Genomic DNA, 26,270 nt, shown 5'->3' with positions numbered 1-26,270 from the left:
TTAAAAACAACCAGATCCCACGTTCACAACTCCAGAGTATAGCATAGGCAAAAGAAATTTAAAGAGTGGTTTATATAAAAAAAGATATTTGATGGTTTTAAAGTCATGAAGAGTTTTGTTTTTAAATGTTGCTAAGTTGCCATTAAACAGGTCAATATCATTATTGTTGGGTAAAATATTAAACATAATATTTTAACGCAACACTACACACACTAATATTTAAACACAAAATAGCTTAATGCTGACTTATAGTCATACCCTCTCAGAGGTCTCCATCAATTTTGAACCGCAGATATGTCAAAAACCTGTGCTGCACATATTTGAGTCTTTTATTGAAACTTTATAAAAGTTTGTCATTTGGAGAGAAAATCAATCTATAAACATTTAGATCAGGAAATCAGGGTCTAAGACCATTGATAAATAAACTAGAAAACAGTGGTCCAAAGTGTGAACCTTGGGGAACTTCTAAGGCCATCAATTTCCAGGCCAATGATTGCCAAAGTATCATCATAGTGACCAATATTTGCTATCTATAGTAACATAAATTTGGATTTACAATGACTTGCAAATACTTATGTCAATATTGTGACCGGTTGATGTAGTTTATACTGATATCGAGAAGGCTTTTAATAAAGGTATAGTCAGATAATGAAATTTTTTCTATAAAAGTAATGTGACAAATATTTTAATTAGGTAATATTAAAATATGTTTTTCCAATGACTTTAAAATTAGAGTATGTTGCCATAGTTTACAAAGAAATTTATAGAGTTGTAAGCTAATGTAATATGAATCATTTTAGTTTTAATATAAAAAAAGCTTTACTCTCTGTCTTTAACTCTCAATAAGAATGTAATCAATAATACTTACAGCATTAATGGTACACAATTATCAGACTGTAAGCATGAGAAAGACTTGAGTAGTATGACTGTAAACTGGCAGTTATAGATAACATTATTGAGTTGGTTAATAAGGTTATATTCCTTGGAATAGGATTTATTTTCAGATCCACTAGGGGTTGGTTTTAGAGTTAAGTGTTCTATAAGATTGTTTGGCAGTCTGGTGTTGTTGGTGCTGGAGTATGATTGCATTATAATAGTCTCCACAATATGAAATATGGACTATAATTATAGAACGGGTGCAACATAAATCCCAAAATAGATATTTTTAAAAAAGCATGTACAAGATTTTAACCAATAAAATTAGTTCTTCAGAAATGCTTCCATCATTCTTGGTCAACGCTGGTAGCATTAGAAAAAGAAATACTTTTAACTTGCATTTTCTAGGGCAGCCATTTTAAAGGGTTCATGAATCTATAAAATGTGCAACCTTTTTAATATTCACGCTAGTGATGTAGATTTAATTAGCTTGAATAGATTGCAACAGTTGGTATGCTGTATAGGTATGTGATGTGTTTAATAAATGTGTTATAAATGTTATTGACTCAATATATACAGATTTTTTAGGTATTGTGAAGCCTCTTCTTCAGTGGATCTCGGGATTCATCAGAGGTAGAACACAGATTGTTTATCTTGGCGGTTCATGTTCCTCTAAAATTTTGGCGCCATCTGGAATGCCACAGGGCTCTCACTCAGGCCCTGTTTTGTTTTGCCTCTTTTTGTTTGATTTAGTTTGGAAACTTGAAAATTGTCGTGTGCTAATGTTTGCTGATGATGTGAAGCTATTTAGGCCTATCACATCCCTTTCCGATGCTGTGCTCCTGCAAAAAGACCTTAATTTGTTCTTTGATTGGTGCCACTTGAATAGAATGTCCCTTAATATCAACAAGTGCTATAAGATTACTTAAGAAGAAGGAAACCCTATTGCCTTTCTTTATAAAATAAATAATGTAGCAATTGGTGTCAAAACAGAGGTTTCTGACTTAGGAATATTTATTGACTCCAGGTTGTCTTTTAAAAGTCACATCAATCAGGTGACTGGTAGGGCGATGAAAATGCTGGGTTTTATCCAACGGTCTACAACTGAGGTTACTTTATTGCTCTCTTGTTAGGCCCATCTTGGAGTATGGCTCAATTGTGTGGTCCCCATCATATAACTGCTACATTGAGCAGATTGAAAAAACTTAAAATAAATTTTTAAGGCTGGCTGCTTTTAGATGTGGTTACAGGAGATAGGAGTATTACTATCAGTGGGTCAGGGATAACCTGAACTTACCCACATTAGAGTCACGAAGAACATTACTAGACTTATGTTTTATGCATAAGGTTTTAAATGCTACTATAGATTGTTCCGAGTTATTGTCTCTTTTAAAACTTAGGGTGCCTTCCAGATTGAATAGACAGTCAGAAATATTTTCAGTCCCATTCCACCATACCAATTATGGTATTAATGAGCCAATTACACGAATGGCTCAAAGTGCTAATGGTCTGTCAGGACAGATAAGCTTTTTTGACTCTAGGATTACATCTTTTAAGGGGCAGTTAAAGAATATTATTTCATAGGGGCCTTAATTAGTTAACTCATCTACACGTTTCATTGATTTATAGATAGTTTTGTATCTGAATATATATGTTTGTATGGGTATGCTATGTAACACTTTTGTAAATGGATTCCGTAAATAAATAAATAAATAATAGTAATAATGCTTTATTAATAATAAATTCAAGATACAGATTCATTTACTAATTCCAAAATTCAATTTAGAGACTTTAATATAGTTTCGCACCTAGACAACTAAATGCCTGTATGTGCAAATGAGAAGAATTAAGTTTAGTCTTAAATTTACAATGCTACTCCAAAAAAAAAGTCCCTACACTCCATAATTAACTTAGTTACTATGACAAACAGAAGTAGATATTTGAAAAAAATTCATTATCACAACCTGTTTCTGTATCTGTCAATTTATTGTCTTATTAAAGAGCAGTGCATTTTAAAATATAAATGTTTTACATTTTCTACTTAAAATGTTAACTTCTGTTATATTTTTAATTGTTATTGGTAGCACATTATATAGTTTTGGAGCTAAATAATTAAAAGATTTTAAATTTAAAGTTTTGTGACTGACCGGCAGTACTAAATGTCTATTAACATTTATTCTTTTCTCTTGTGAATGAATTATTTTACTTTTTCTTTTTTATGGTTATAGACACAGATTGTTAGAATATACAATTCTTGAATATTAAACACACTATCATCATACAAGCTATCAGTGCTATATAATTTACTTTTTTTATAGATAACTTTTAGATTGTAGTTCTGCACAATTTGTAAAGGTCGTAATAAAGTTTTATAGGTTCCACCCCACACTACTATAGCATAACGTAACAAAGATTCCACTAAGGATTTATATAATAAAATAGTAAGATTGCTACTTAATATTTCTCTTGAAATATAGAACTTATAAACCAATTTTCTAATTTTGGATGCAACATTATTAATATGGGTTATGCATTTAAGATTCTGTAAATAATAGTATTTACTTCTACTTAAATTTTTAGTACTATTAGAATTGTATCTGTAATTGGCCTTTTCACTGTTGATGCATTATAAATAATTAAATTAATACTTGGGTGTCTGGCATAAAAAAACAGTCAGTTATTAATAAGCCAGTATCCCAGTGGTGAATAAATTCTTTTACACACTAAGAGAGCTATATTGATCTGTTCTGTCTAGTAGGACCAAGAGACCACAAATTCCGGTCTCTACTGCCTTTGAATACAATTAAAATCTTATCCAAAGCCTTACACCTACCTAGAGTACCTTACCTAGAATAAATAAGTTCCCTTAAGTTAAAACTATCAATTAAATAAAAACAATTTTGTAAAAACCTTAAGGATAAGAAAACCAATAATTTCTAAAAAATTTAGGACGTCTGGGATGAAGCATCAAAATATCCACTCTATGGCAAACTTCAGGCAGACAAGTCTCAGTACATATTCAGAATTGTTAATTCCATGGCAGAACGAGAAGAGCTCACCGATGAATGCCGGAAATTGTCTGACATCAAACCGATGGGGTGTGTGATAATTATTTCTGAACGGCGACAAACATCTGCTGATCACTCTATTAATGTGACTATTGGCCATTTAATTGGGAAAGGTAGGTAAAATTTTTAGTTGAAATAGTCTGAACTGCATTTGAAACACTTCAAATTGAAGTGCGGTTCAATTGGTTTTTGCCATTCTGGTAGCCAAAATATTCAAGATAACTTTAAATTAAAACTGTCTATGTTTAATAAGTTTCGTTAGTAACCGTGCAAAATTATTTTAAAAAGGCTGATTTTCACAAAGATAATAGTGAATCTTACTATGGTATAAACTATTTTATTTCTTGACAAAGGTATTAAACACATACCAAAATTGAAAAGCTACTAATACAACAATAAAAATCTGATAAAAAAAAATTAAACGGTAGTGTTAATATCAAAACAAGACATTCAATAAATGCAAAATAAATTTAATTGGATAATATCTTCAAGTTAGAACATTAACTTTTAAAACTAAAGATTTTTGTTTTAAAAAGAGATACTAAGACACTTATAATTTACTTAATGTGCTACATATACATAAATAAACAGTCAACAAAATTAAAATATTTATAAATGTCTAATAAGTAAATAGTAAAGAAGAATATTGAAAACCCAGACAGCAGAGAACAATATCAATAAGATTTTTACCAGTCTTTGGAATTTCGCTCCTGGTGATGTACTTCTTAAATCAGAAAGCAAGTGATTATAAATAACGCTGATTTTGCTTTTCCTATTTTTGAGCTCTTTGCTATGCACTTCTCTTCTGTATATAATAATAATAACCAAAATACGTCACTTCATTCCGCCAACGATATCAATAATTGTAGATTGAATTTAGTTTCCGAGGTTGTCATAAGCCCTGCTGATGTTAAAACTGAATTTTCAAAAGTTGATGCAAATAAGGGTGCAGGACCTGATCAAATCAAATCAAATCATTTATTTCCATCGACATCATAGCAATGTAGAGGAGTTATCAATAAAAAACTACAATGCTAATAAAAATAGTATAAAATTACAAAGATATGAAAGAAAACAAATTTAACTTAATTTAGTCAATAAATCTACAGTTAAAGAACTCTGTCAATGAATAAAAAGGACAGTCAGCTAACATGGTCCTAAGAGCCCTCTTAAAAGTTGGAAAAGTCTTAGCTCTCTTTATTCTACATGGGAGATGATTAAAAATTTTGAGAGATGTAATTTCCGGACCATCCTGTACCTGCGACAACCGGGTAAAAGGGATATATAATTTATCTGCATTTCGAGTTTCATAAAAATTAAGATCTCCAGATCTCATGTAGTTTGAAAGATTTTTATGTACTTGACATGCGCACTCCAATATATAGATGTTAATTATAGTTAGGACTTTTTCTTTTTTAAAAGTACCACGGCAAGTGTCTCTGAAGGAAAGTCTAAACATCGTACGTACAATGCGCTTTTGATTTATTAGCACTCTCCCAATACTGGAGAAATTACCCCAAGCTAATAAGGCATAGGATAGAGTGGAATGCACTGAGACATAGTAAAAGCTTTTAAGTGTATATGCATCCACATAGTCTCGAAGTTGCAAAATAGCATAATTGCTGCGGAATAATCTATTGCATCAAATTCATAACAAGGTATTGAAAAGGATGCTGCCATTCTCTTTATGTCCCTTTGTACAAAATATTCAGTGATTCATTAAATCATGTATCAAAGCTGTTCCGAACAATATTTTTTAAAAGATTTTTTTGGTGGATCAGCAACACAGGTCTATCAGTGGTTATTCAGTTGATACCAACCTTTTCATATTCGAATTCAAAAAGTACCTTTATTGTCCCAAACAAAGGTATTGACAAAGTCTTATTAAATCTAACTCAGTAAAACTTAGACTAGTAGATATCATAGATATCAGAAAGCAATATAGAGTTGCAATATTTTTTTTCAAGTCACATACATATTTGGTAATCAGGACAAAACAAGGGTTGTGTCGTTAGAAATTATTCTAAGGGCATAGCAACCTGATGACACCCTACTGCACACTTTAATTATGTGTTCCCGGAATTTGCGTCTGCAATCAATTGTCAATCCCAACAACCTGCAACACTATGGAGTTGAAATCGGTTCCTTATTGACAGTTGAGATTTGAAACTTAATACGTCGAAAACAAATCTGTTAAGTTTCAAACGTTCAATGAATTCTGTCACTTTAACTTTATTTTTAGTTCGTTTCATGAAGGCCGTTTTTAGTAAAGCCTTTGACAAGCATAACTATTCGATTTTGATTCATCAACTGTCAAAGTAACTGTATTTTGGATTAAATCATATTTAAGCAATTGTGAGTAGCAAGTTAAGGTTGGTGGTTGCTTGTCTTAATACTTTAAGGCTTTTTCAAGAGTTCAACAAGGTTCCCATCTCGGTACTGTCTTGTTTATTCTATTTATCTTGATGTTTCTTGTTTTTATTATTTATTGTTGTTTATTTTGTTCCTCTTGAGGATCTTGTTTTTCTCCTCAAAAGTCAAAATGTCTCCTATTTGCTGTTGATTTTAAACTGTATAGGCAAGTCTGGTCTCCTCTAAATATTTACATTCTACAGAATGCCATTAATATAACCCATGGTGCCAATAAATGGCATATCTCCTAAGCTGTATCAGATTCAGTTGAAAGAAAGGTATGTACCCTGTAGAATATTCAACAAATAACGCAACTTTAAAACATGTAGACTTAGTAAAGAATCTTGGTGTTTATTTATTTGGACCCTAAGATCCATTTTTCTTATTACTTAATTGTATAGATCTAGATGTAAGGTAAACAGAATGTCGGGCTTCGTAAAGGGATCATGTGGAGATTTCAGTAGTAGTCGTGCATTTAAATCTTCTCTGGTCAGACCTAATCATGAATTTATTAATGTAAAATGGTCTCCTAATTATCAGATAAATATCAATTGGATTGAAAATGTTCAGCATAAGTTTGTCAAACTACAGTCAACAAACATGCAAGAAATCTTGTTTTGTTCTGCCGCTCATTAAATTCCTTTAAAAAAAACTGCAATTAGATTAATGTTAAGTATAGTTTTTTAAGTGATAAATGTATATGTGTATATATACGTCTGCATTCTCAAAAAAGTTGTACTATCGTGTCGAAAAAAAACTGGGACAGCAAAATCTCCTAAATCTCTTGGTCTATTAGAATAATATATTTTGATGTTGTCAAAGTTAATTTAATTTTGTGACAGCCGCGTCAACAAAATCGTTTTTTCAAAATGCCTGCATTATCTCCTCAACAAAAAGGCGATAATATACACTCGTCTGATGGATGGAGTTCCTATAAGAAGAATCGCAGAAGAATTGGGCATTAGTAAAAATAGTGTTTCCTTAGCTAAGGCAAAATTGCAGAAAATGGGGCTGTTGTAAGAAATCCAGGTTCTGGTCGACCAAAAATTTTAAACGACATTCAAGATAGAGAGTTAGTTGTTAGAGAGAGTTGGCTTTCTAAGAAATAATCCGTTTGAAACAGCAATAAAGGCGAAAGAAGACACGCATTTTCCTGGTTCTGCTAATACAGCTAGTAGTAGGATAAAAAATTCGGAAATTAAAATTTGCTGTGCAACAAATAAAATATTTTTGACTGAAGCAAACAAACAGAGAAGATTAGAATTTGCCCATCAATATGCACACCAAAACAACATATGGGAAACGGTAATATTTTCGGATGAAAAAACCTTTCAATCGTGCAATAGTGGCAAAATCCGCGTTTACATGCCTTCTAATACCGGATGTGATGAAAGATATACACATAAGACTAATCAAAGTGGACGTTTTAGTATAAACGTTTGGGCCTTTTAGAGGAAGTTTTAGAGGACCAGGCGTTTGCCAAATAGTGCAGGGAAGGCTTAATGCCTTAGGATATTGCATATTGCAATATCCTGAACAATGTTATGATGCCATCGGTTGGTGTAGTCTATGGGCAAGATTTTATCTTCCAACATGATAATGCTCCTATACATAGAGCCCGTATAGTTCAAAACTATCTAGACGAAAGACGAATTCAAGTTTTACCGTGGCCCTCTAAAAGCCCTGATATCAACCCAATTGGAAACTTTTGGGGTAAAATGGAAAAATATATGTATAAAGATAACTTTAGGCCTAGAAATCAAAATGAATTACGCCTAAAGATAGATGGCGCATGGGACCAGGTAACCGAAGAACATACCAGAAACTTAATTTTAAGTATGCCACGAGGTTTGCAAGCTGTAATTGATAACGACGGTGCGCTTACTAAGTATTAATAATTTTTACTACTATTTTTGACTAGGAGACAATTCCCTACCTAAATTTTAATGTCCCAGTTCTTTTTCGACACGATGGTACCTACACATCGATGAAAATAAAATAGAAATAAATTTTTCTGCTCTCATAAATCTATGAGTGAATACAGAAAATGCAACTGTCAGTAGATGTTGTTTTTGTCAAAAACGATGTTCTACTAGTAACAAGCAGTTTCTGTATTTATGCATCATGCAAACTGTGAAACGATTGCCTGCGATTCAAGCATTTTCCTTTTCAGTACTACAAGAATTCGATGCACTAAACAGTTCCGAAATCAACGATTTTCGCTTTAACATGAGAAAGATGGGTGAAAGTATTGCTAAAGAAAGGAACAGAGGTACTTGGCAAGAAAAGTTACTTTATCAGTTTCCACCGAGAATGTCAGAGTCCACCCTACTAATATGCATGCAGGATGTGGATTCAATTAGAGTCGAAACCAAATGCGAATATGACTCTTTGGATCCCGACCAGTTTGGAAGTCAAGATGTGATTGGAAGCGTATTTTATTTAAACGACTTTTTAATTCGAATTTTTTCAGATCTTACAGAGCTCGTTTCAGTTTAACATTTCACCACTAACTAGGCCGACCGAATTGATCGAAAGGGTACTTACGAAGAAAGCGCAGTGGCTTAAAATAAGTAAAGGACGTGTGCTGGAATATGTGCTTAAAGTTTGTGGTCGTGACGAGTATCTGCTGGGAGATTATCCTTTGAATCAGTATCAATATATTCAAGACTGTATTACGGAACATGTTACTCCATCTTTTCTCACTTTACATATTAATAGGATACCGTCAGGTACGTTAAAATTAAATGGTTTTTATGGTCTGAATATTAGTAACAAAGTGGAAATATTATCTTTTTGTGGCTTTACTTTATAATGTTTGAGTTTTGTAACGTAATCGTCGTTATTTTTAATGGAAAAGCATTTTAAGCAATAAATTTAAAAGTTATAGTTTAATAGGAGAATACCAAAAGGAAATTATTTCATATAACATTATGATGTCAGAAATCCGCCTTTGTTTTGAAATTTCGAACTTAATGAAGTATGAAGTACTTATAATATGTAAACCAGACAAACCCTAAAACACTATATTAGGTTAAAACATAGAAAAAAAAATCCAAAATCCATACTGAATTTTGACCAAAATAGAACTCTTATCTCTTTATCATAAAAAATGTTAAATATTGATATATTTTGGTTAAAAAGGCCTCTAAAATAGGCAAACATGGCTGAAAACAATATTTATAAAAAAAGTAAAAAAATATGTCTTTCATTTCAACTTTGCAATTATATATCCAATTGCCTCTAGGTGTTCTATATAGTGAATTTGTGTAAATAGGGATATTCACCATAGTCTAAATAAATTACATAATAGTTTAATAACAGCTTAATTGAGTTCCGTGATCTGAGACATGTGTCAAACTACTTTCTTAAAGATGTTGATCAAAAGCAAAATAATTATTTAAAGTAATTTATATTTAAATTAGTGGATTTTGTTCCATATCTAATACCTAAGAATTTAGTGTTTGAATTCATAGTTTCTGATTTTAGTCTTTTGAAGTAAATCGTTTATTTTTATAATCTTCTATTTTGTTTTCAGTTATAGATTTTTTTCTTAAGGCTTTGTTAATAATGAATAGTAAAAGAATTCCTCTAATTGGGTTTCTTTTTTCATTTAGTTGTAGCTAGTGATTATGAATATCTCGACACTTCGTATATGAGAAAATCTACAGTTAGTTCTACAAATACTCTAAGGAAGAAGAAGACCACCCAATCCTGGTCTATAACTGATAATTATTCCATTACTATTAACACTGCCAGCAAACTTAACTGTGATATTAAAAAGACGACAGAGGTAAAACGATTTTGATACTATTAAGACACAATTATTACTACTTCTCGATTATGTATTTAGATCGGAATTCAAATGGGTTTATTTCACGGCGGCAAACCTTTGTGTCAGCCAGTAAAAACCGATGAAGTTCCCCTAAACGATGGCTGTACTGTGGATTTCGATGTCACACTCGATTTTGATATTCAAGTCTGCAACGTACCGCGAAACGCCAAACTGTGTTTCGTCGTTTATGAGGTGAACAAGTGCTATAAGGGTACTAAACCTAGAAAGCCCAAAGATCAAAAGGTGAAAGATCGATAAGTCTATTTAAAAGTTTTACAATTATATTTATTTTAGTCTGACAGCCAAATAAACCCCATAGCGTGGGCGAATACGTCGGTATACGACTATAAGGGGCATTTGCGGACGGGCGCGATGACTCTTTACATGTGGACCGACGCTGAAGATATGAACTCGGATGAAGTTTTGCATCCACTTGGCACAGTTGTCAGCAATCCGAATACTGAGTATTGTACCGCTTTAACGTTGGTTTTTACCAAGTAAGTGTTCTAGTAACGCTCTAAGTTATTTCTTCTAGCTGTAATATTAATATTATTATGCAAATAAGTCGATTCCTCTTCTATGAGAAAACAAACCCATGTTAAATAATTCATTGTGTAAATTATTTGACCTCTTCTAGTTTTGCAACGCCCGATACGACGATAGTATTCCCAAGTACAGATGCCATGGTAAGATACGCCGAAAGTCTCGAAAAAGATCAAATACTGGATGAAATAACTCCGGAAGTGTCCGACAACTGCAAAAGATTGCTAAGCGACATGGAAAACTTTTACGACGTTCACGATCAAGTAAACCCTAATTAATATTAAAATAAAACTATATTTAATAATTAAAAACGTTTATTTAGGATCGCAAAAGTTTATGGAAGTACCGCAGGGACTGGATGATCGAAATCCCTGAGGTATTTCCGAAACTGCTGTTGTGCGTTGATTGGGATAAAAAGGAGGAGGTTAGTCAGGCGATGCAGATGTTACAAGAATGGCCCAAGTTGCCCGTTCAAAAATCGCTGGAATTATTGGATTACGCTTATGCTGACCAAGAGGTCAGGCGATTCGCTGTGAAATGTTTGAAAGATGTGAGGTAAGTAAAAATGATTAGTTTTTAACCTTAAATAGGATCACAGTCAAAAAGTATTTGTGCTTTTTTTTAGTGATGAGGACCTTTTACTGTATCTTTTACAACTGGTTCAAGCGATAAAGCACGAACTGTATCTCGAATGTGATTTAGTTACTTTTTTGATTGAGAGGGCGTTAAGGAATCAGAAAATTGGCCATTTCCTATTTTGGCATTTAAGGTAAGGTTATTTTTTTAATATTTTCAGATTTTTTTTTCAATACATCTACAAATTGAGAATAATAGAAAAAAACTTAGGAATCCACATTACTTTTTGCTGAGGTTTACCTAAAGGTGGTTTTCACTTTTTCGATAAACAAATTAAATGTGAAATAAACACGACTTTCACTCTCATTGAAAGTGACAACCGGCTTTAATTGAGACCTATATACTTACTCATTCTTATTTTGATAAAAATGGCTTTACCTTCTGTACATTATGATGGCACCCTATATTGTTATTTTTGTATTGAAATGTTTACATTTATAATATTGTGGCTCTATATGCGAAATAAACATGACTTTCACTCTCACTGAAAGTGACAACCGGTTTTAAAGGAGACCTCCTACATACCTACTCATTCTTATTTTGATAAAACCGAATTTACATTCCGTACATTATGGTGGCACCCTATATTTTTATTTTTGTATTAAAATATTTACATTTAAAATAGTGGATCATGATTTGTATGTATGATGTATTTGGCATATGTAGCTATTTTTTAGCCAATTGTTTTTTTGTATTTTAATTTAGTTTACTTTGGGCTTAAACAAATAAAGTCTATGTCTTACCACAATTTTAGATTTATTGACAAAATCCATTTTTCTGCGATTAAGTTAGGAGATATAAATTGGGATAATATTTATTATATTCATAATTTGGTTGCGAAAATCGACTTTTTGTCCAGCGCCATTGGTTTATTGTTTGACATACATGCTCCATTATCTACATACAGAATTTCTTAACCTTATTCTCCATGGATGACCGAAAGGATTAAACTCTTTATAAAAGAAAAAAATACAACATCTAGATTTAAAAAGTCTAAATAGTTTAACCGATTGGCCATTCTTTAAGCAACTACGTAATTTGGTACTGGGGATGATTAAGTAGGAAAAGGAAGAATATTTGAAAATTCAATAAATAACAGCAATATAGTGAAGAATTATAGAAAGCAATACATTTCTTCTAATCATTCTGTACCTGTAAACCTTCAAAATCTTGATAGAATTAATGAATATTTTTCTCTGGATACAGACATTCACTAGAAATCTAGATATTAATATTTTTCTCATTGGAGTGCCTGGAAGAAATAAAATAATTTGTCTCTTATTAGCAAATGAATATCTTGAGTTTTAGTAGTTAAAAATGCTGTAATTATTGATTCCTAAGATACCTAAAGGTTTTTCAAGGATTTCCGCAAAAAAATCATTAAAATCCATTCACTATAAATCAAGATATTGAAATTTCTCTCCCTTAAGTGCCTGGAAGAAATAAAATAATTTGTCTCTTATTGGCAATTCAATATCTTGAGTTCTAGTGGTTGAAATTCTGTAATTAATAATCAGCTAATAGTCCTTCAGATAGCTGCCTAGAAACCGTTTAAAATTTTCTTAATAATCAATTTAATCCCTGCTTCCAAATTTCATTTTGTTTTACCACTGTAGCATAAACTTTGCTTTTTTTCGCCTATTTAAAATAAAGAGACGCTTTTAATGGTTTTTTATTCCTTGGAACCAAGCAAGTGGTTACGCTATAAACTGCTTAGTTTTTGATAAATTATATATTTCTTCCAGGCAGTTGGACTACGAAATGTTTTGTTAAAAAATTAAATGTCTTTAATTGGTTACATTTTTATCAAAATTCTTGGGTTTTATTACCTTGTCTACATACATTCGTCTTTCTGTAGTTATTCGTCGCCTTGCTCCTGGAATCCAGCAAAAAGTTATATCTCTGATGGTTCTTGGCATCATTAGTAAAAAAATTGAGAAATACAGAAAAAAATACTAATTAAAGAAATAATAAGCGAATTAAACAAGAAAAAACTAAAAAATGTTTAGTAAAACGTTAATAAAATGGCAAATAAAACACCTAAAGAGAGCATTTTGATGGTTTGCCTTTTCGTGGAATCAAGCAACGGGTTCTGCCCCAAATTTCTTAACTATTGGAAAAATTGTTACTTTTTTCAAGAACTTAGAAAATATTAAATTCCTTAAATTGTCTATGCATACGTTCATCTTTCTTTCGCTATATACCTTATCTTTTTTCCAGTATATCTCTGGAAGAGAAGGTGGAAGTTAGAGGCCTAAAGAGACCCTTTTGATAGTCTTTTAATTCCCTGGAACTTAGCAGTTGCTTATGCTATTAAATTACCTATTTTTTTTTTAAAAATAGTTTTAGATATTAAATCTAATGCCATTGGTAGAGATTGGATTTCAGCAATATTGCCTTCAACAACTTGCTCCTCACGTAGCTCATATTATTATAAACTGCTGTTTACAAATGGATTTTTTTTCAACAGCAGCCAGTACAAGATACAACCGTATTCCGAACTGAAATGGTTTCTTGATTTGGTCTTTGTGAATATTAACATTGAAGTCAGCAGGAATGAGGTTCGACTGCTAAAAAAGGCCTTGCATCGTCCTGCCTTAATGGTCTCTGTACTCGCTGCTCTACCTTAGGTTTCAAATACCACATCAATCACAGAAAAACAATCTGCCTCAATTTCACTTTAGGAAGGCCAACTTTCTACTTATATATAATCTAATATTGGATGTCGAATGTTATAAAATCCTTAACAACATCTTGGCTGCATCAACACCTTTGAAACCTATTCTTACTCTTATTTCTCGGATTATGTTGAAGTTTCTTCGTCAATTTCTACTAATAAAATTGCCGCTGCAAGTACAATATTAAAAATGACCGCTGGCTCAGATGGAATTCCCAGTTTCATAACTAGATATAGCGTGTTTATTCTGTATAACCTCTTGTCATCTTTTAAACCTAGTCCTCAAAACTAGCCAGTTTTCCTTTCCGAGGAAAACTGCCAAAGTACTTCTATAGCCAAGAAAGAACATTGAAAATTATCGTCTCATATCCATTCTATGTAACTTTACCAAAATCTCTGAGACTATAATTTACAATTCATGTTCAAGTGCAGTCGAAACTAGCGATAGATCAACAGGGTTTCTTTACCAATCTTTGTACCTTGTCCCAATTTATCCCGTCTGCCCTCGAAGTAAAAAGTAAAGTTAATGTTTACTAACTTTAAAGCCTTTAACCAATTCGATCATTACATCTTACTGGAAAAGTTGAGTAAGCTATTTAATTTTTATGAAAAGCTTACTGCTTTGTTGTCATCTTATCCCATTGGTTGTCCCAACAGTCGAAATTGAATGCTACAAATCAAAAACCTTCATGGCTACCTCTGTAGTTCCACAGGGGTCCAATTTAGGTCCATTAAATTAATTTAAGTTAATTTAATAAATTAATAAGTAATTAATTAATTAAAATAATTAAGTTAATTTGATAATATTAAATAAAAATTAAAAATTATCTTATGTCAGGTTCAAAAAGGTCACCCTGTTTAGCAGTGCAGTACGTCAATCGATCATAAAACGACCTTCTCGTGTTCGACAACATTTCAATGGAGATACTATTAAATGCTTGCCTAATTTTAACGCACAAAGCTCTCAAAATCTCACACTTAACTCAAAAATCATTGGGGGCTAAATCGGGCCTTCTGGCGGGTCATTTATTAGTACCGTTTCCACTGATTGTTCTATCAAGGAAAGATGTTTTGAGAAATTGACGTACCACTGATGCATGCATTATGAGCGGGACAACCATCCTGTTAAAACCAAACTTGTTCTAAATTGATATTGAGCCCTCGAATAGCAGGAAGAACTTCATCCCTCAAAAGATTAAGGTATTTGTTGGTATTAAGGTTTCCATCAATAAAAAAGGGCCTATAATTAAATCACCTAAAATGCCAGCTCATACATTCACCTTTTTAGGGTATTGTGTACGTGTTAGTATGCTTATGTGCTTATTTTTCCTGGAATAACCCACTGTAATGGACGGATTATGTTTACCACAAATAGAGAAAGAGGACTCATCTGAAAACAAAATGTTACTAATAAACATTTCGTCCCGATTTGCCCTTTCCAATACTTCATGGCAAAATTCCATCCGTTTCTCAGGGTCCTGTGGGAAAATTTCTTGGGTTTTTTGCAACTTAGAGCACTTGTACTTATTTCTTTTAAAATTCTTCTAACCCTTAAGGGCTCCGACAATACCCATTTCTTTGGCAATTGTTGTACTATTGCAAGGAAAGTTCATTTCAGCAACAGCACAAACATTAACCTCTCGAAGCTCCCTTTCTTCGCCTAGCGATCTAATAAGAGGTGGTTGCTCATTTGCGTAGCATTTCCTGCAATTATACAAGCACCCAAAGGTCTCAAACCTATGGATAATTGCAAAAATTGTGCTGCGTACCGGAATGGGCCGATCTTCAAACGTTAACGCAATTCTGCCAGATATTTCATCGACAGAACTGCCGGCATAATACCACTTAATAATTTGCTTTTTTTCCTCAAGAGAACACATTTTAACAAGAAAATAGCGGGCGGTTTTAAATTTAATCTTTGCTGATTAAGCAGGAAGCTAGGAATAAAAATAACGTTAAACGTTTAAAATGCAATCTCATATTGGTGGTGCAGTGTGGTGGGGATAAGAAATGTCTTAATTTTCGATAAACGAGCGGAGAGCCGGCAGGAATATCAGTGTTGCCAAACGTATTAATTTGGAAACGGCATGTATTGTGCCCTCTGTCTCATGCGGACTCCATATGTCCCCTCTCACTTACGCTCATAGACTATTTCCTATAGGCGAGGTTTGAATGATTATATCTGTTTATCGTTTGCAAAAGCTTCAAAATCAGTGCCATAAATTTATTTTTAAGTTAACAATGTACAAAAAAAATTGTACTCTTGGATGGTTGTGTGTAGAAATTTTTTTTTATCGGTTGGCTGTTTTTGTGCATCGATTGCTTGGAACCTCCTCCCCTGCTTACCTTCGTGAAAAATTCAGTTTTTAAAGAGATATGCACGACGTTGTGATCTAAGATGTATACGGTGATTATCAGCTCCTCGTTATCAATCTGCATTATATCACAGATGTTTTCTTTTTAATCATTTTTCAGTGTATAATACATTTTCGAATTCGCTTAAGTACGTTGCGGGCTTAAGATTAAAATCGCATTTACAGAAAGTCTCCTTATTAATTTTTTGTGTGTCATTGGTTCTTTTTTAACTCAAAACAAATTTCATAGATCTCCGGGATTTTCGTGGTAAACATGATATATGTTTGGTTGTAATTGTATGTTAAGTTACTTACCCGTACAGACCTCGTCGGTATAAATTTTGGCATATCAAAGACATTATTTATTTAATTTAGTTTACAAATTATTCTTTATATAAGAAAACGATTCTTATCCTTTATATTCCTTCATAGATCTGAAATGAAAATGCCAGCAATATCGGTCCGTTTCGGTCTGATATTGGAAGCTTACTGCAGAGGAAGCCAGGAACACATACCGATGCTACAAAGACAGATACAAACAGTAGAAAAACTGAAACAATGCTGTGAATTAGTGAAAAAGAAAAAAGATAAATTGGGCGCGAAGGCGGCAATGCAAGAGTTCTTAAACATGGGAGACGATAGGGATATTGTTAGGAATCCTCTGGATCCCAGTTATAGGTGCAATAAAATTAAGTAAGTAATTATTTTACTGAACGAAGTGATTTTATTGGCATTTTTAATTTGTTAGGATAGAAAAATGTAGGGTTATGGACAGCAAAATGAAACCTTTATGGGTGGTGTATGAGAATTCTGATACTTACGGGGATGATATATATATTATTTTTAAAAATGGAGATGATCTAAGGCAAGATATGCTAACGTTACAGATGATTAAGATTATGGATAGGCTGTGGAAGAAAGAAGGTTTGGATCTTCGGTAAAACATCTTTTATTATTATTTTCAGAAAAAAATCTTGATACGATTTGTTTTAGAATGAACCCTTATAACTGCATATCCCTTGAACAACGAGTGGGTATGATCCAGGTAGTCTTAAATGCGGAAACTATCGCTAACATCCAAAAGGAAAAGAGCCCCGCTGTGGTATCGTCTTTTAAGAAAGATTCTATTTTAGGTATGTCATTATTTTTTATATTTGCACACAACACCTACAGGGGTTAGTGTTTTGTAATCAATTTGTTAATAATACATTTTTTAGCCTGGCTTAAAGAATACAACAGAACAGAAAAAGCTTTATCAAAAGCCATCAAAGAATTCACATTATCTTGTGCGGGCTATTGCGTTGCCACATACGTTTTGGGTATAGCTGATAGACATTCCGATAATATTATGATAAAAAGAACTGGCCAGGTAATAAATATATATTTATATATAAATTTTTTTTAAAAATGTATTTTTTCCCAGCTATTTCATATCGATTTCGGTCATATCCTGGGCCATTTTAAGGAGAAATTCGGCATTAAAAGGGAGAGGGTGCCGTTTGTATTGACTCATGACTTTGTCTACGTGATCAATAAAGGCCAGAAAGGTAGACCGGGCCGTGATAAGGACCAGTCGAATAAAGCTTTAGAGTTTATGATATTTCAAGAATGTTGTGAAAAGGTAGAAGTATTTGACGCAATCGTTAGTTATTATTTAAAGCAGTTCTTTTTGTAGGCCTTTATGATTTTGAGGAAACATGGCAATTTGATCTTGTCACTTTTTGCCATGATGATCTCTACTGGTTTACCAGAACTAAGCTCCGAGAAGGATCTCCAATATTTAAGAGAAACTTTGGTAAGTATTACTATATATACAGGAAAAAGGAACAAGAGGGTTCTGTAATTTCCTATGATCGCATTTTCCAAGAAAACATTTTAGGAAAATGTGGTTCAGTGATGACATTCAATTCCTGAAATGACCTATGAATGTAAAATTTTTGGTTCTATGTAATTTCGGTATAAGAAATAGAGCTTTTCATTAAAAAAAAGGTGACTTTGAACTGACCTTGGGGTCAAGAACAAGGTCACCACTGAATTTTTGAGTCACTTTTTTTCTGAAACGTCGTGTCGTCCTAGGAAGTTACAGGGAAGTACCGTTACTTTTACCTTATACATATTATATATATAGTAATGGCCAAAAGTAGATAGACAAATGGGTTTTTAAAAAAAAATCAAAGGAAATAAAAATTCTATAATAAAGATATTTAAGTATATTATGGGCAACATAAACATGTATAAAAATAATAAAACATTCTTTAGAAACAATCACCTAATATGGTAAATAATAAGAAATAATGTAATATACGCTGGACAAAAGTAGATAGACAAATTTAAAAAATAACCAATACTTTTTTTTTCGAATTATTTTTTTTTTAATTACAAACTAAACCATCTACAATATTAGTATTTTGTAAAATACCCATTATTGTCTATTACAGCCTGACATCTACGTGGCATTGATTCAAAGATTGTCTATGAGTTTAAAACCAATAATTTACCTTTATTTGAATAGTTTGTATCCCTAATATCACGATCTACAATTTCCCATAAATTTTCGATGGGATTAAGATCGGGTGACTGGGATGGCCATTTTAAAACTGGTATTTTTTCTTCTTCGAAAAATTGCTTCATAATTTTGGAGGAATGCTTCAGGTCATTATCTTGCTGGAATTGGAATCTCAATGGTAAATTGTCTGCGACAGATGGGCAACATAACATCTCTGAGAATATCCCTGTACATAAACCTGTCCATTATGCCCTCTATGCGATGTAACGGACCCATTCCATAACCTGAGAAGCAACCCCAAACCATCGCTGATCCACCTCCATGCTTAACCGTGGGTTTTATGTACTTGGGATTCAAACGCTGGCCAGAAGGACGTCTAACATATTGAATTCCATCGGAATTAAACAAATTAAACTTCGATTCGTCGCTCCAGCAAACACGCTTCCATTCATGCTTTGTCCAGTGTATATGCTGACGGGCAAATTCCAATCGGGCTAAGCGATACTTTTTTGAAAGCAATGGTTTTTTTACTGGCACCTTGAGTTAAAGAGAAGCAATACTATACTAATTTTATTTTATAAATTTCTAGACAAAAAAATAATTCCAAAATTGTCTTTGTCTATCTACTTTTGACCAGCTATATTTATATTATTGCTTTAAGCAAGATATTTAACAGAAATTTATTGGTATTTTTTTATAGACCGCCTTACAAATAACAATAATTTAAAATCTAGGGGACCTGTAGGTAAATCTTTAAACAAATATTTGAAAATAATACTTTGTCTATCTACTTTTGGCCACTACTGTATATATCAATCATATTCTCAAAAATAATACTTTTTATGCGAAAAAAATGATGAATAATTTCATCAACACTTTGATGCTACAAAATCTTGTTTTTATTTAAATTCAATCTATCCAGGCTAAAGCCCAATAACAGTTTTTGAAGGATTTGATTTTGATAAATTCTTTGAAGGATTTCAAAAGTTTTAACAAACGTAAATTATACCTCACGAAACAAGAAAACAAAAAAAATGTTTTATTTGAAATATTTGTTGAAAACATTTAGCGAGATATAAAAATAATAAGGTCCTGGGGACGTATTTTCGAAACCATTCGAATTTGATTCGCATACGAAATTAGAGGATTTCGCACGAAAAACCGATATTCATATTTTCGACCGCATCGTATGCCAACTTTTTCGCATGCGGTGTCTCGAATGGGTATATACCATTCGAATTTCAAAGTTCGTGTGCGATTTTCAATTTGATTCTGCTACTTGTCTTGTTTTAATTTTAAACTAGCTTTGTTTTTTTTTTTAATTTGTGTGAGTTTAAGTGTTTTTTTGTTATTTATTGAAAAAAAAAACAACTATAATCAAGTGGCAAGATTAAACAATCTTGTGCAAAGAAACGTCGTCCAACTTAAAAAAAATCCAACTTAAAAAAAGTCAATTCGAAAAAACCCAAGAATCGCCATGAAAAAAACCTCAAAATCCCCTCATGTTTTTAAACTTAAATTTCAGGTTAGTTTAAAAAATCTTTATCGTCTTCATCCCGTTTGAAATGGCCTCCAATAGCACTCGACTTAGCTACGTTGCCACTGCATTTCATGTTCGTATGCAAATGAAATTTCGAATGCTGCTCAAAAATGCACTTTTTAATTCGCGTGTGAATTTTGCCGCTCGACTTTGTTCGCATTCGAAGATTCTCGCATGGTTTCAAAAATACGGCCCCTGATTGTCGCAAGCATCACACATTCTGTATAGCGGAGAATTTTTCATGGTACTAGCACCAGGAAGATAAAACGTACAGTTCTGTTTGGATTCTGCTTATAAGAAAGGCAAACAATATAATATTTCTGAATAATCAATTTTGTTATTTAAAATTTTGTGTAGTGTAATCTGAGAGGATCGGTTACATTCTATTCTGTATTGTTAGCTAGTTGTTTTAATGCCAGCCGACAATCTACTAGCCGGGAGTTTTTGTCCTGTTTTGTCAGATCTTCAATCACTAACAAATAGAAATCTAATCCAGGATTTCCTGATATTAGATTTTGTGTTTGATTCAACAAGCTAGATGTTAAGAAAAAATTACTTTAGTATGTAAAATTTTACGTATTTATTGTAATTTATGTTCTGAAAGGATCATTACACTTGGAGGTTGAGTAGACAGGCTAGCACTAGTAATTTAATATTTAATTTTAATAGACGTTTCACCAAAAGGTTTTTCAAAAAATAGTTGGTTTAAAGTTACTAAATATTTACTTCTAAAAAGTGCATAAGGAATGTAAAAGTTCCAATACATTCAATGGTCATAACTTATCTAATATTAGCCGAAAATAGGTCTTTGAGGTTAGGGATTATTTTGGTAATTTTATTTTGTAAAAATTACCCATAAAGAAAACAGACTTCAAAAGAAATCAAATTATAATAATATAAGAGCCTTAAGTCAACTTTGAACATTGGTAAATCCGTTTAAAATAAGTGATCTGTGAACTGTCGATTACTGCAGCTTTGCCAGATTGTCAAACAAATGAAACCCAATAAAACATTAACTGGTTATTTTATAATCACGTTTTATACACATATATGGAGCAGTGCTAATAGAGATTTTTTAAAAATATTTTCTCAAAAAGTCATATACATTTTTTCAGTAAAAAATCCCCGCCACGTAAAAATTAAAGCGAAAGGTACGTACTTCATCGACAATGACAAGTCAGTATTAGTGGCACTATCATAATTGTAACATTAAAGGCAGTGGTACAGTGAGTTTTCAAGTTTTGTCAGGTTGAAAATTGGAAATATTTGACTAAAAATTAATTAAAGATTTAAAGAATGAAGGTTTAGACTTTACTTACACTTTTTTCACTTCATCAAAATGCTTTATTTACCATCCGAGACGGATTTCGTTAACCTCTTCAGGAAAAGATGAATAGTGAATTTAAAATATTTCGGTGTTTCTTACCACACTTTTGTTTAAGGCCTACACCGGGTCAGTGATTCAGCCTTTTTAAGTTGTACGTAGAAACCATCTAAATCGCTCTTTAAATTAATTTGATTTCCATGCGAGGTGGACGACATGATAGGCGTGACGTCAAAAGTTAGTTCGAGCCGTTCGGCTTCTAACTTAATTTAAATAGAAGGCCCTGCATAATAATAAATTTTTAGATTTTACACCAAATTAAAAAAATATATACATATATCATTTCTTTGTAAGTTATAAACAGCCGAAAATAATCCTTTAACTTAACTCTCTTCTTCTTTCTCATATTGTATGCCTTAGGCTTGAATTTTCCAACTTAATTCTCTTGAGATGTTGAGGTCTATGACTCCATTCATCTCTTTGGAGGTCTTTCGGGGTCGACCATGGACAAGAGTCTTCCATTTCAAGCGATTTTTGCTAGTCTTCCTTCTGTTATCCTGTCTACGTGACTCTTCCAGTCCCTTCTACGTTTGTGATCTGATGATGTCTTCCACTTCACACTCGTGTCTTATTTCTTTGTTTCTTTTTCTGTTTCTTAGTCTGTACCCTGAATATTTTCATTTCTGTCTGTAAGTTGTTTTTTGTTGTCAGCTCTTGTTTGTATTGCGTACACGTACGGTGGTCCTACACAGGTTTTGTATATTTTAATCTTTGGCCTTTTGCACATTTTGCTGTTATTCGAGATAATGCCCCAAAGTGCACCTGGAATTTGGATAGCTTTGATGGCTTTTTCTCTTACATCATGTGTTTTATGTTGCCTTTGTGTACTTTGTATGCCTATGTATTCGATTGGTTTCAATAACTCTTGGTATCTTATCGATCGGTACGAATGCATTTATATTTTTAATCTTTTTCGTCTATTCCATCGTCATTCTTTCGGTAATTTAGCTTCATCTTCTTCTTCAATCTCGTTTCTGCTTTCGTCTTCGGGTATATCCATGTATAGTTGTTCGTAAGTAGGTTTTCCATTGGAGTTCTTTCATTTGTAGTCTTTGTGTATATTCCACGATTTCGAGTTCCCTACTTTTTAGCATTTCTTACATCTTCCTTTGAGCTTCGTAAAACTCGTGCTCCTTAACTTAACCTAATTTTAAACAATCTATAAGCCTTCATTTCTCTATTATCTTTATGCCAAACTGTGTAAGCCGTGAAAATTTCGCAAAATTCGTGGTTAATTAACAAGTCACATGACTCTCCGTTTGGCGAAATGTTTAAGAATTCTAACATTAAACCAGTACAACTTATTTATAAAAAAATATATTAAAAAACGGTTTTCCGTTTACTTATCGACTAGGATTATGACCAAAGGTCTTTTAATTTTTTGTGCAAGAACCTGATTAAAGATTAATACCAAAAAACAATTACCCTACTTAGTCATGTTAATTAACTGTGTGAAAAAAACTTCACCTAAAATATTCTTTAATTTAAGGTGCTAAATAAGACTGACGAGGAAGCCCTCGAACACTTCAGAGCAAAGTTCAACGAGGCTCTGAGAAATTCCTGGTCCACCTCCGTAAACTGGGCCTCTCACAACATTTCGAAGAACAACAAAGCGTAGTAACGCCATCTCTCCTTTCTCCTTGTAAATATAGCATAAGTCTGTACCATATAAGTAACTCGAAATCAATAAAAATGTGCCAATATTATAATTAGTTAAGCGAATTAAATTGTAAGCATAAAATTAAATAGCGTAAGTTAATAAATAAAATGTTTTAATTGATTTGCACATCTTGTTTTATTTATTAGTCACAAAAAAAAATAATATAATAAAATAAGCGGAATAAGTAAAATGCATAAAATTGCAGATAGATTCGAGTTAATTTAAGTAAGATCACAGATTTAAGGAACGTTGCCGATTTCGGACAAAATGTGGCAGTAGATATGGATCCCTTTTAAGAAAATGCCTTTGTTTAGATACTCGTTTTCCCTGTGGAGTCTTAGCTTCGTGTGGTTCATTGGACTGAATCCCAGAGCCCTCACACCTACACCCCTGATAAATCGTAAGTCGGTGCCTCCCGGGCAGACGATGGGGCGAAGTTTTAGATTTCTAGAAAAAAAATTTTTTAAATACGATCAAAAGAATTACTGTTATTATGATCACTATGACATTCTATATTTGGGACGTCTAAAAATGTTTCAACTCTTGTTTTCGAGATACAGGGTGTTAACTATGCACAATTTCTTTTAATTTTGTTTTATAGCAGGTAAGTTAAGGATAGGTTATAATACGGAATTCCCAACTAAACCATCCTTTTTGGTATTTAACTTTCCCTACTACTCAAATTAGAAAATATATTATCCTTAATAAAGAAAGTTACGTTATAAAATCAAATAAGAAAATGCTTCAAGGTTTAAAGTTCCTTACATTAAACAATGCTACAAACCAATTACTCCACCTATTCCTAGAGCACCTATCTATTAAAATAAAATAATTTCGATTTCTAGTTTGATAACTATGAACATTTTAAAAATATTGTGTTCTATCACAGATATAGAACGGTAACATATTTGCTTAATCTTAAATAAAAACACATAAGCACAGACAACATATTTAAAATATTAAGCTTTAATTCGATGGGCGTATAACCACTATATTTTAAAACGCCTTGGATTTTTTTAATAGAGAAATAAATACTTAATATAAAAATGCTTGAGTCCAAATACTGATTCTTGAAATAATGATCACGATAATTTTCAAACTTATGGTAAAAGCAAAGAAGCCGTATCATATACATATTTTAAATTAATGCCAAAAGAAGGATCATTTTAATTCTGAATTTCTATTCTGGTTTATCCCTTAACCCATTAACGCCCAAATTATTTTTTTTTTGAAAATCGTTGAAAAAATAGTCTGGCCATGATATTTTGGATAATTTCTAGGCAAAAAAAAATTAAAGAATTTTTTTTTGTTTTTTAGTTTTTTCAAGAAAAGATGCATCAATCATGCATAATCATGCATAAATACATCGCTGGGCAAATAATTGATTTTTTTTTTATAAAAAAAATGTTTTTTATTACTGTAAAATTGTACAATATCTAATTTTTGCGGTGATATTTTACAAAACAAGTGGTGCAAAGCGTAATGTTACATTTTTTGCAGTAAGTAAGTGGGTGACTTTTACAAGAAGTGTATTAGCATCTTCTTTGATTGGTTCTCTTTTCCAAAAAATGCCCCTTTTCATCAAGTCTAACTTCATCATGTACGCGTGATTTGGAGGTTGATGGTAAGCTCAGGGGTCTACCTTTCATAATACTTCGTCCATGACCAAGCTTGAGGTAGGTTACTGCAATCTCGCGCCTAAAATCTTTTAAATTTATTGATTTCTTCCCATTGATTCTTCGGTAAAGCTGCAACGAATTTATTACTGCCATATCTATCATCCTTGTGAATAACCACCAGTACCACTTTTTGCCTCGGATGGCAATGCTATGCTTCCCCAAAAGCCAGTCATGATGATCCACTCCTCCCATGTATTTATTGTAGTTGTATATCAGTCTAGGTTGGGAAACTGGCATGCGAGCTTTTTCCTTCCTATTCCAGCGTGGAACTAAGGCTACTGGCTCTACGTGATCAAAATTAGTCGCCATTGAAACACACTTATTGTCATTCCATTTAACAATTAGTATTTCATTTTTGATGTCGAATTTAAAATCATATGATCCACGAGGCATTTTTTCCAGTTCCTTGGTTGATTGTAATGGGCACTGGGCAGTCCGATTTTCCCTTATCGTGCCAGTAGCTCTAAATTTAAATTCTTTTAGCTTGTGAAATAGCCTATGACTACTAAAAAAATTATCGAAGTAGACGGAGTAGCTTTTCGGATTTTCCACAATTGATAGCATTTCTACAACTACCCTGGTACCCAAAGGCTCTTTTTGTTGATTTTCTTCTTTTCCAGCATAAAGTGAAAAAGAAAAGCAATATCCGTCTTCGCCACACATTGCCCATAGTTTATAGCCAAAACGGATTGGCTTGGCTCTAATGAATTGTTTTAACGAGTGCTGACCATAATACCTAACAATCATTTCATCAATTGACAGATTTCCTTGAAAAATTCCGAATTTTTTAAAATTATTATTAACTTTTTCAAATAATGGTCGTATTTTCAAATATTTATCATTTGTGTTGTCTTTAGCTTTAGTATTGTCGACAAAATGAATACATGATTTTATTTCCAAGTAGGCATTTCTACTCATAGCATTTTTTACGATTGATTGGCCCAAATCGTCTTCATCGGACCAGTAATCTCTTTCAGAGGGTAAAGTATGATAGCCACTAAATATCAAAAAAACCAATAAAAATCCTTATATCATCTTTTGATATTGTAAATCCATGTCGATTCTTTTGGGTAACTGCATAGTTAGTAGTTTGTTCCCTT

At 32.5% G+C, this 26,270-nt stretch overlaps 2 protein-coding genes across 2 annotated transcripts in view; one reads left to right on the top strand and one right to left on the bottom strand.

Annotated features, from left to right (window-relative positions):
* Positions 1 to 23,611, top strand: part of LOC126742494 (phosphatidylinositol 4,5-bisphosphate 3-kinase catalytic subunit delta isoform) — a 26,511-nt gene extending 2,900 nt beyond the window's left edge. The window contains exons 2-17 of the mRNA XM_050449135.1: positions 3,826 to 4,057; positions 8,530 to 8,777; positions 8,830 to 9,088; positions 9,974 to 10,149; positions 10,210 to 10,434; positions 10,486 to 10,688; positions 10,829 to 10,997; positions 11,057 to 11,289; positions 11,360 to 11,503; positions 16,834 to 17,094; positions 17,150 to 17,338; positions 17,395 to 17,534; positions 17,619 to 17,770; positions 17,825 to 18,022; positions 18,077 to 18,196; positions 23,321 to 23,611. Coding sequence (XP_050305092.1) covers positions 3,826 to 4,057; positions 8,530 to 8,777; positions 8,830 to 9,088; positions 9,974 to 10,149; positions 10,210 to 10,434; positions 10,486 to 10,688; positions 10,829 to 10,997; positions 11,057 to 11,289; positions 11,360 to 11,503; positions 16,834 to 17,094; positions 17,150 to 17,338; positions 17,395 to 17,534; positions 17,619 to 17,770; positions 17,825 to 18,022; positions 18,077 to 18,196; positions 23,321 to 23,449 — 3,078 coding nt within the window. The 3' untranslated portion in view covers positions 23,450 to 23,611. The remainder of the gene's footprint in view (positions 1 to 3,825; positions 4,058 to 8,529; positions 8,778 to 8,829; positions 9,089 to 9,973; positions 10,150 to 10,209; positions 10,435 to 10,485; positions 10,689 to 10,828; positions 10,998 to 11,056; positions 11,290 to 11,359; positions 11,504 to 16,833; positions 17,095 to 17,149; positions 17,339 to 17,394; positions 17,535 to 17,618; positions 17,771 to 17,824; positions 18,023 to 18,076; positions 18,197 to 23,320) is intronic.
* The window catches only part of LOC126742497 (aminoacylase-1-like), a 20,610-nt gene continuing 17,941 nt past the window's right edge, over positions 23,602 to 26,270 (bottom strand). Inside the window, exon 7 of the mRNA XM_050449140.1 lies at positions 23,602 to 23,938. Coding sequence (XP_050305097.1) covers positions 23,731 to 23,938 — 208 coding nt within the window. The 3' untranslated portion in view covers positions 23,602 to 23,730. The remainder of the gene's footprint in view (positions 23,939 to 26,270) is intronic.

Source organism: Anthonomus grandis, chromosome 11 (genome assembly GCF_022605725.1).
Source record: "Anthonomus grandis grandis chromosome 11, icAntGran1.3, whole genome shotgun sequence".
Taxonomy (NCBI): Eukaryota; Metazoa; Arthropoda; class Insecta; order Coleoptera; family Curculionidae; genus Anthonomus; species Anthonomus grandis.
This window is presented reverse-complemented; position numbering and strand designations above follow the sequence as displayed.